Source organism: Plasmodium inui, assembly GCF_000524495.1.
Source record: "Plasmodium inui San Antonio 1 unplaced genomic scaffold supercont1.3, whole genome shotgun sequence".
NCBI classification, from domain to species: Eukaryota; Apicomplexa; class Aconoidasida; order Haemosporida; family Plasmodiidae; genus Plasmodium; species Plasmodium inui.
In genome coordinates this window covers 1,156,936-1,168,086 of record NW_008481837.1, presented here as the reverse complement: position 1 = coordinate 1,168,086, position 11,151 = coordinate 1,156,936, and the positions used below count along the sequence as shown (strand labels likewise).

Below are 11,151 nucleotides of genomic sequence, written 5' to 3'. Positions count from 1 at the left end.
GGGATTGGTCACTTCGTGGGATTCGTCACTTCGTGGGATTGGTCACTTCGTGGGATTCGTCACTTCGTGGGATTCGTCACTTCGTGGGATTCGTCACTTCGTGGGATTGGTCACTTCGTGGGATTCGTCACTTCGTGGGATTGGTCACTTCGTGGGATTCGTCACTTCGCCGGGTTGGTCATTCGCCCGGTTGATGAATTCGTTCTTTTTTCACAAGGCGCACTTTGCTCACTTCGTTTGGTTGTAGTTCGCGTAATTTTTTCCCATTTTGTGTGGCTCACAATTTCCCTTCCGTTTGGCACACTTTTGTCATTTTATTTATTTTTTTTTTTATCCCATGTACATGTGGCATGTTCGCAATTACGGGATCAATATATTTTTCAATTTTTGCATTTCCGTTGCTTTAACTGCGTGGAGCAAAACTATCTCCTTGCGTACTTTCGATGAACGAAGTGGAAACAAAAGTGTACGCTTTTAACGGCTGACGATGCCATGAGCTCTCCACGGCGCGCAGGGGTGTGGCTGCATTGGCAAGTGAACAAATAAAGAGATGAACGAACGAACGCACAAAGCCGGTCTCGCGTAGACACTTAAAAGAACATGTGGTTTCAGAAAACAAGCACATGGGCCATACACATTGGGACGTACGAGGGGTAGCCGTTTTCACTAACACGCGTGATAAACATGCAACAAGTTGCCGAATGCAAGACATGCGATCGAACGCTCGCGGAGGTGGAAGCAAATCGGGACGCGCAAACCCTTGTTCGTGTGATCAGTATATCGTATGATACAGAAACCTCTGCAGGATCTCTTCAACGATGTTAACCACATGCAGGCACATAAATGTGTAAGATCTTCTTCATCCGCACTATGTGCATATTGACACATTTAAAAAAAAAAAAAAAAAAACTTCTTTTTATGCCCCTTTTTCTTATCACCTCTGTGCAAGTACCTGTTACTCTTAAAAATGCTGCCTCCATATATACCATACCGTAAATTTAACGAACATGCGCAACGGGGCAATTCCAATTGAACAGTTGAAGAGTGGCATGCCTGGTCAACGAGGCCATAAATTACACCAACTGCATGGCACTTCTAACCAGTAGTAAGCATGGAACTTCGCGCCAAATGGTAACTGTGAACAAACGGAGGGACGGCCAAGTGATACTCACAAAAATAATCTTACACCTCAGTTCAACCAAAAGAAGTGCGTAAAAGCACCTATACAGTACCCCTTCAAGGGCCTACAATTTCGCGTCTTCTCCACCGGAAATTATCCATTAAACGTAAATTCACGTGTGTAAAAAGAATTTCCCTTGCTGCTCAAAGAATACACTTTTTTTACGCTTTCCTTGCACGTATTTTAAACATGAACAAAATTTATCGATTTGGTAACCACTTCTCATTTTGCGTGACCATTCAACACTTTTCAATTATTTATCACACTTAACGTAAAGGCAAAAATTCAAAGCGCTCATATAATGTGCCACTTCTTAAATAGTTTAAAAAAAAAAAAAAACTCATATTTACAGGTAGGGAATTTTTTTTTTTGAATATCACTCCACCCCGGTACTATTTATTTGAGTAAGTTCCTCCGCCTTTTAATCACAAATGATGACCATTTTTTTTTTTTTTTTTTTCCTATATGCCCTCTTCAATTTTGCAAAATGGTTCAAACTTCACATTTCATAACATGCCTTTTATAAGCATACGGTTTTATATGGGTACCCGCCCCCCCTCCTTTTATGTTTCAAAAATATCAGCCTGGCGCGAAGAGAAACAGTATAATAACGGCTGAACATAACCATTTGTTCATCTCTTTTGCATCGTCAGCTTTTGCAAAGACATACAGGCGAGGTTGCCTCATACGCAAGCGTATACAAAAGACCCCACGGCGATGTAAGCAAGTGACCACATGTGAATTGTGACTTCCACATGGGGATACAACACGGAGCGGCCAACGCCATGCCACATAGTAATATGACAGAAGGGTTTATAACTCCTTGCATATGGCTTATCACGCTTGAGCATGAAGTTGTGATAATGCCACGTTTGCACTGAACATATCAGGCGCACCTGCAGTGGCAGTGTGTAACCCTCTCACCAATGCACAATTGTACATTTCTTTTAAAAAGGAAAAAGAAAATATTTCCCCGGAGTTATGCAGAAAGCACAGAAATAATGTGCCATTTGGACAAATACGAAAAGAAAAAAGTGCAGTCCACTTTGTACCGTCCCTTTCGCATATGGGCGTAAAGGCACATAGGGAAACAGCAACGCCGTCATGCTAAAGTGGCAGAAAAAGAAAACAATATGCGCGGTCATACAATCGTGTAGCAGTAACGTCTGGCCAATGCGCTAGAATGCATATCCACATACGGTAAAAGGTTCTTTCCCTCGGTTTGAAAATGAAAGTAAAAGCAATAATTAGACAAAGTTACATATTATGCCAAAATGATAATAAAAATTCTCAAAGTAGACTTACCATTTTTTTGTGAAACCCAAGTTTTATTTGACCTCACATTTTTGCTCCACTGTGTTGGTAATTTTTGTGCCATTTCTTCGAAAAAATAAAATTTCTGTCACTGTATGAAATCACCGCGCAATATCTAGTCCAGTTTATCCCCGCCCTGCCGCAGGTGTATGCATTGGCACATTAAACGTGTTTGTTTATTCCTGAAAGCGTTTAATTTGTTGCCTTTTTTGCTTTCATATTGGAAGCACTTGTTGGTTACAGTGTATTAAACTGAAACAGTCACATGTAAGTGTACACTATGCATCGTATAAAATACCTTGTACAGTTGAAATGGAAAAAAAAAAGAAGAGGAAAAAAAAAAATCTGCTATATTTTGAATTTTTTTTTTTTTTAAAGAACAAAAAATGATGGAGACTTTTCAAAAATTAACGCTATAAAGATATAAACATCGTTACATATACAAGCACATCTTGTAGAATTTAGCAATTTTGTTTTTTTTTTCACTTAATTCAGCATTTTTGTTTTTTAACTATATTTTTAAAATGCCAATTTTTTTTGAAACGATTCGCAATCTCGAATGGGTTAGAAAATAGGAGCAAGCAAGCTCCCAGCACCACAGCTCCCCCAAATAAAAAAAAGAAAAAAAAACATTTCACCTTGAACATGAATTATGTACATTATTCATAGGGGAAAATGTTCCTTTAAACATAATTTGCTTATGTTTAAAGATATGTCGCGTGATGTTTTGCTCTTATTTTTTTCTTAAGAGTTAAGCTGAAAGCGAAAATATATATTACATATATTTACTGGGGATGAAAGAACAAAGGCGAGGCTAGCAAAGAGGGCCAACAAAAACGAAGCCAGTCATATTTCTGTACATCATGAAATAACGCGTACTTGTATAAATACGCGTACAGCACGAGTACAAACACGAGCACAATATATATAGAAACGTGAGCACAATACATACACAAACGCAAGTACACTAGATATACAAATGCTCCCACTTGTATACAATGCGCATTTACATATACATACATTATAAACACATACATATCCAACTTATTATGTGAGTTTTTTGTTTCCCTGAGAATTTTTTCTACCATTGCTGATGATGCCTCTCCATGTTTTTCTGGCATTCATCAGTGTGAACTTGTTTTTCGCTTTTTTTTCGTTTTTTTTTTTGTTTTCTTTTTCGTCTCCCATTTTGTTTCCCCTTTGGTTTCCCTCTTCTTTTCCCCTTTTGTTTCCCCATTTTGTTTCCCCTTTCGTCTCCCTTTTCGTTTCCCCCTTCGTTTCCCTTTTCGTTTTCTTCTTCTTTTTCTTCTTCTTTTTCTTTTTTCCCATTTTTACATGCTATACCGAAAGTTCTTTTCGAATTTGTCTGTGTCCCCTCGCGCAAGAGTTTTTAATTCCTCACACGGAAACTTAAGCAAATGGTATTATGCGCAATGTATACATATAACGCTGAACAGTACGCATAAGGGAGTACGCCAGAATGCGCACGTATCAGTATGTATATACGAGCGTGTACATAAATATTATGTTAGCGCAGAAGTACATGTGTAAACTCTGTTCACACGAGGGTGTATATATGAATATGTTCCTATGAGGATATTTGTAAGGAAATGAATAAACATCCTTATGTTTCCCCTTCCACTCTTTTTTTTTTTTTTATTTCGCGGCTGCCACTGCGAGGTTTCCCCCTTTTTTAACCCATTTTCCCACGTGAAAAGTAAAATTAAAAGTCCTTTTTAAGCTATTAACAGTTATCCCAATTTTATCTCACTAATGAGATGTTTATATTGTTTCCTTTCACTTTCCTTTTGAAACTTTTAAAAATAAAAATTTTGTCTTTTTTTTTTTTTTTTTTCCTTTTCCCTATCTTTACGATTGTTATTACTATTATTTTTTTCTTTAATCATAAATCTTTTTTTAAACAGCGTCTTTACATACGAGAAAAGAAAGAAAAATGTTTCATTCACATGTCTATGTAAAGTACGTGCATTTTTACTATCACGTTTATAGCAGTACTTATACACACCATAGTGTACATTCCACAAGGATAAACCGAACACCTCAGTGTGCATGAGTGTAAACCTCCTTCGCCTCCCCCCCTTCTACATATTTCATACCTACATCCGAATCCTTGATTATCTTTACTTCTTTAATTAATTTATTTTTTTTGTGTAAGAAACATAGGCACGGCGGAGATTGCTCTGCACGCGTGCGCCCATATATGGACATATGCATGCATATATAAGGGCCTCAGAGGGGGGAGTAGGAAGAGTACATATATACGCACATGTATATGTGTATATTCATATGCACAAGCGTGTCATATGCCGGCCTAGGAAACTTCCTTAGAAACAAAACCCACCGAAACCATGTCTTACAATGTTTACAAAACGAACATGGCTGATTGGTAAGGGCGCCTTGGCCAACGCAGCCCAGTAACGTGGCACGATAACGCGCTATTACGAAGCAGCAAAGCAGCCCATCCACCCCCATGATTAACCCCCTCCCCCTTCGCAGCTTAAATAAACTAAGAGTATACGACCTCAATCAGCTATGTAGAAAGTTCCTGCTTCCACAACATGGAAAAAAAGTCGCGATCGTGGAACGAATTTTGGAATACATCACCGACGTGGAGAGGGAGGAACAGATTTATGAGTTCATCTTAGCAATCAAGCCCTCCATATTTGAGAGAATTAACGGGAAGAGAATAAACAGCTCTTTCAACAACAGTAATATCAATAACGCGCAGAACAGCGCGCATAGTAGTTCGAATAGCAATGCTCATAGCATTGCTCATACCATTGTACGCGGCAGTCCGCAAGGCAAAAATAGCGGTAGTAATAAATACCTGAGCAGTAGTAACAATTTTTTCCTAGGAAGCAACAAGGGGAATAGTAATTTTTTTTGTAACAATAGTGACAACCTCAATTTTGTGAACAATGAAATTCTCGCAGCAAAGAAGAGCGGAACCTCCCCCGTTGTGCGCAAGGGGAAGGGTAAGTCTCTCCTCAGCGCATCGGTGAACGTGGCTTTGGTGCACTTTCCTGTAGCTCGATACGGAAGTTGTCGCGCAGTGATGCCCCTGTTTTTTTTTTTTTCTTTGCGCCAACCGTTCGGGGTAAACATGCGCTGTGCATATAACTGTGCTTTCACAGAGGTTGTAATCATATCCCCTCTTTTTTTTTTTATTCCCCACTCCCTGGTAGCGGTCAAAATATACCAAGAGGACAGCGACTTCTCCTCGTGTGTGTGCGGAGGCATGTCCAAAAACATAAGCAACAAAAACGGGATAGTAAAATGCATAGAGTGCAACAAGCTACAGCACGTAAGTTGCTATGTGCAAAACCCAGGCGTCCATAAAGACATAGACAGTTACAGAATCCTGTGTGTAGTATGTCGATTGAAAGATATGGATCCCTTCTACCCAATGAAAAAAGTCCTCTGGCTTAAAAGCCTCACAGTTAACTCGGAAAAGCTAGTTATCAATGCGTGTGATATAAAGAGTTGGAAAAATGAAAATAAAGAAGTGATAATTTTCTGCATCCATTTGGATAAAAAAAACCTAAGTACAAATATTTCTATAAAACAAGAATGGCCCAAAACATTCGTTTTAAAAGTGAATGGAAATGTTATCGAAAAGATATTTGAACCCTCATGGGAACACAAAAGGAGAGATAGCCCTTTAAAAATTACGCACACTTTAAAGACCGGACATAACAACATTGACATCAGTATGACGAATTACGAAACGCCCAAATTATTTGTTGTAGCTTTCTTATTGTGCAAAATAGAAACGGAGCAAAACCTTATCCAAAGTGTTATATCCAAAAGTGAATTAAATTTTAAAGACTCCAAAGAAAGAGTCATCACCATCTTGTCTACCAAGCATGACGATGATGAAGTTATGTGCATGGAGATTAACCGGAAAATTAGTCTCAACTGTCCATTCGCCTTAGAAAGAATTGAGATACCTTGTAGAGGCATCAAATGTTGCCACATACAATGTTTTGATTTGAAGTCCTTCATTGATGTGACAAAGAAGACGAAGGCTTTTAACAACAGGTGGAAGTGTCCCATCTGTTCTTTATTCCTGCGACCGAAGGATTTAATTGTCGACATGTTCATTACGTACATATTGACGCAGGTGCCAAAAGATATTAAAGAAGTGGAGTTGAGTAGAAATGGGGAAATCATTTTTAATCAGAACAGCGTGGAGGGGAAAGTCGTCAAGCAGATTGACGACATGGATGCGGCTACGCTGCAGAAGACCAAGGTAGAGATTAAGACAGAGATCAGCATGGGTAAGTGAGAATTGCAGTGAAATGTGGAACGGGGTGGCGGCGAATCTATCGATTTGTTTACCACTTCTATGCTTAACTTGATGTGGAGCAATGCATCAGTGGCAAAACAGTGAACCCCGCACCTTCCATAAGCGTCTTCACCTTCGTCCCTTTTTTTTTCTGCAGATAACATTAAAGAATATCAACCGGTTACGGACAACAACACATTCAGTAAAAACGAAGTTATCGTAGTCGATTCAGATCCTGAAGATGACGACGCTAGCATTTCTCCGCAAATTGTTAACCTGCAAAAGAATCGCACTCTTGTACAAGGTATTACCCCATAAGAAAAGAGAGAAGAAATAAATAAATAAAAATGATAGTCCATATCGATAGAGTATACATAGTTGACGTACTAGTTCTGCAACCGCACATTAATTAAACGCACGTACGTATGCAAATTTATGAGGAAAAAACTTTTATCGGTATATGCAATGCTCATTCTTTTCTTTTTTCTTTTTTTTTTTTTTCTTCTTTTCTCTTCCCTCCCACGATGTTGACTGCAAAATGCCTCTCGTTTAATGCAATTTCCTTTTAGAGTTCTAAAATTTATTAGAGCATTATCAATAAAGAGACAAAGTGTTTTATGAGATTTTCATGAACAAATGAGGAAGATCGCTTGCATGTTTTACCTATCTGCATGTGGGCGAAGGCGTGGCTGCATATGTGCGAGCCTGCCCGTGCGCATACGTACACATGTACATTTAATCTGCTCCTGTGTACTTTACCTGCATACCTATACACCCTCACGCATATATGCGTACGTCCATGGGTGCATCTGTACCCACGTGCCTGCGTGCTGTAAGAGGGAGGAAATGAACAAGCCCAGGGGAAGCATAAACGGCGCAGTGAAAAGTTCATATTCACAACGGGCGTGAGGTGGGAAGCATTGACGAGTGGAAGAAAGAGAAAGACCAAACGAATGCACAAACCAATGCACAAACGAATGTTCCAGCGAGAAAGAACCTTGCAAGAGAAAAAGAAAAAATAATAATACACCCAACCAGCTGTGAATTTCGTCCGTTAGAAATACAAAATTTTCACTCCATTCTGCACATTAAAAAAAAAAGAAAAAAAAAATAAGACGCCAAGAAAAGGAAGCAGTCCAAAAGCTTTGCCCACCTTCCTTCGCCCCACTTACGTGTATAAATTTTTTTTTTTTTTGTTACCCTATTTTTTTCTTCTCTTTTCTCGCACAATAATAGTATATGTGAATGAGTGTGTATAAGGCCCGGTTGGTACGTGTGGCCCATCGGTGCATATGTCTATACGTGTATGCCCTTTCCTCAGACCTCTTTTATCGTTCCTATTAAATGTACATGCTTGTTCTGTGATATGTAAATTTCTACCGCTGCGGTGCAATATCTATGTTACACTTTTTTTTTCTCATTTCTCCCCTCTTTCGCAAAACCACTGCAGGTGAACAAGAAGTCATATGCATCTCAGACAGTGATGAAGAGGAGAATTTTAATTTGACTCCACATAAAAAGGACAAGAAAAAAAAAGAAAAAAACACCTTTTTGATCGAAATGAGAAATTTTGAAAACAGCCAAAGTTTAAATGATTTCTTTATAAGAAATTTGAAGAACTTGGAAAAGAGAAACATTGTATCCCATTCGCACAGGCTATTTAGTGACATGGCTTTAGATGTATTAAATGATATTAACAAAATTCAAGTGAATAGAAACTCATCGACCTGTAATGTGCAAAATTTTGATGCCATGCAAAAAGAAAGGATTACGGAACTGAATCGCAGTTTTAATGAAATTGCAAGTGACACTCTTTTGAGTTATTATAATAAGCCCAATCTGTTATCCAAAGATTTATATTTCCTTAATACCAGTTTCGACGCCCTTGGTATGAAGCCGATTAGAGACGTCTCCACTTTTGCCGATTCGGTGTATCATGTGGATCCCGTCGACCATACGGACGATGCAGAGAAGACCGCTTCGGACATATTGGAGTTGGCCAAAAATGGGCTTCCCACACACCATTGTGAGGAGCAGGTGAAGAATCGTGCCGCTGAAGATGGCGAGGGAAAGAGCAACGTGGAAGATGTAGGTGATAAGGGTATCCAAACGGGTCGAAAGGAGGACACAACGAATCGTGAGGATGCCCCGCCACATGACAAACATGATAGAAGCACCTCCATCGGCCTGGAACACAAACGGCCTCGTGACAATTCAAGTGTGAACGAAACCGACCCTACAATATGCGAAGATAACAACCCCCCTGTCCTGAATGATGTCGGCAGTGTGGACGAAAACAAAGGCGATGTTTGCCTCAAATTTGAAGATAATAAGCCGATCTTTGATGGGAACAAATTGGTAACCAACGAGATAGCCACGCTCAACAACTTCGAGGCTGTAACCAAGCTAAACAGCCCACTAAACAGCCAACTCTGCATTCTGCTTCAGGAGCAGAACAGCCCAAATAGCCACAACACTCAAATAAGTCCAGACACTCCAGGCAGAAGCAAAAAAAAAAACAAAAGAAAAAAAAGAACCAACACATCAGAAAGTTTAAGGAAGTACGACATCATGTGTAGCAGTTTTAACCTGTCCATAACCAATTACAAAAAGAAACGCGACAGGGCCAAGCACTTAAAAGATATCAGTAAGGGCAAGAGCGGCTCCAGCCACAAGCATTGCAACTTTAGCAGCTATAGCAGCAACCACGTCATGAATAAAACGGATAGACGTGTGAATGGTGGAAGAAACTCAAAAAGAATTAACAAAAAAAATGATAATTTTAAAGGAAAAAAAAAAACAACGAAAGAAAAAAAGTAAGAAATGATCAGCAGTATATGGGGTGTTTTCAACGGAATGTGCGGACGAATCGACCATCCATGTGAAGGAGAGACCAAGAAGCAATTTTGGACAATCACCAACACTAGTCCAGCGGGGCGAAATGAAGCGGAACGTGCACTCACCAGGCGTGTTATACATATGTGTACATTTTAAATGAGTCGAACGCGGTGAGGTCATGGCAATGTGTGTACATATGTTTGTGTGCACATGTGTATGCTCGTACGTATGTATGTTCCCACGTGTCTATGTTCGCTTGTTTGTACGTTCGCATGTTTGTATGTTCGCATGTTTGTATGTTCGCATGTTTGTATGTTCGCATGTTTCCTTTTTTTTTCTTATTTTTTTTGTTATTAAAAGGTAGAAAATGAAAAGATGCCCCACTTGTCATTTTAAAAGTGGGGACCAAAAATACGGACAATTTTCGGCGCTCGCGAAAGTTGTATTTTTTCATTTTCATTTTTCACCTTTCATTTGATTAAATTTTTCATTAGGGACTGTGCTTCTCCCCAGTGTGTGCAATATGTGTTCCTTTGCCTGTACATAGATGCGGACGAACACTTGCGCATGTCAGTGGCGCGTCCTAAGCTTTTATGCGGATTAATGGGAACACCGCGAAGCCGTGTTTCCCCGTTTGCTGCTTACCCGAATTATTTCATTTTCTTCGGAATGTTTTAAAATTATTCTTTGTACTTTTTAAAATATAATTAAATTTTTACAGTATGATGTTAACGTTTTTTATTTTAGCTTCTCCCTCCTTTCGCTTTTTTTTTCGCTTTTTTTTTTTGTTACTTTGGTACATAACTAGTTGTACTTATGAAGAAATTTTGAATATTATAAATTACCCCCTAATGTAGATGTTTAAATGCATACAAAGATGAATATTTGTGTTGTGTTCTTATCCACGCGCTCATGCGTTGCACCTACATGCAACGGGAAGGAAGAAATCTGCATAGTAGAGCATCTCTCACAGGCCAATTTGCGGACAGACATTTTTCCGGTGTTAATGTTTACCATCCACCTTCTTTGCCTTTTTGCCTTTTTTGCTTTTTCACCCCCCTCTTCGCTTCTACACTTTACTGTTTTTACAGTTCCACTGCTTTTACGTTAAAGGCGAGTCTCTATCAAAATTGGCAAAGTTAACATTTTCTTCTGATCAGTTGTGTGCGATGAGAACGGGATGTACACGCGATGCTTGTCCCACCATGGTTAAGTAGCTTTCGTCGTGCTGGACACACTGCCTTTTTCCACGACTTTTTTAAAACACGGTTGAGAGCAGCCACAACAGGGTTGCATTGTACAGATTTCCACAAGAAAGGCTGAGTGTCCCTTTCAACAAAGAAGTGCGTGTTCTCAAGTTACCGTTAACCCATTTGTGAAGGCTAGTGCGGGGAGAGAGGAATCCTCGGAAGGGTCGAAAATTGGCTCTTCCCCCACGAAACGTAGGCAACCAAACTATATTAGCGTTGCTTCGATATCTTCTGCCTATTTCATGGGTGTATAAAAAAGA

At 39.4% G+C, this 11,151-nt stretch overlaps 2 protein-coding genes across 2 annotated transcripts; both read left to right on the top strand.

Annotated features, from left to right (window-relative positions):
- Positions 1-4,863: 4,863 nt before the first annotated feature.
- C922_01095 (hypothetical protein) lies at positions 4,864-7,121 on the top strand (the record flags this gene model as incomplete). The annotated part of the gene is made up of 4 exons (XM_008816703.1): positions 4,864-4,901; positions 5,012-5,490; positions 5,701-6,795; positions 6,961-7,121. 4 exons carry the CDS (start codon positions 4,864-4,866, stop codon positions 7,119-7,121), a joined length of 1,773 nt encoding a protein of 590 aa, XP_008814925.1.
- Positions 7,122-8,363: 1,242 nt separating this feature from the next.
- C922_01094 (hypothetical protein) lies at positions 8,364-9,623 on the top strand (the record flags this gene model as incomplete). Its single annotated transcript, XM_008816702.1, has 1 exon — positions 8,364-9,623. The coding sequence occupies one exon, from the start codon at positions 8,364-8,366 to the stop codon at positions 9,621-9,623; it is 1,260 nt and encodes a 419-aa protein (XP_008814924.1).
- Between the last annotated feature and the right edge of the window lie 1,528 nt (positions 9,624-11,151).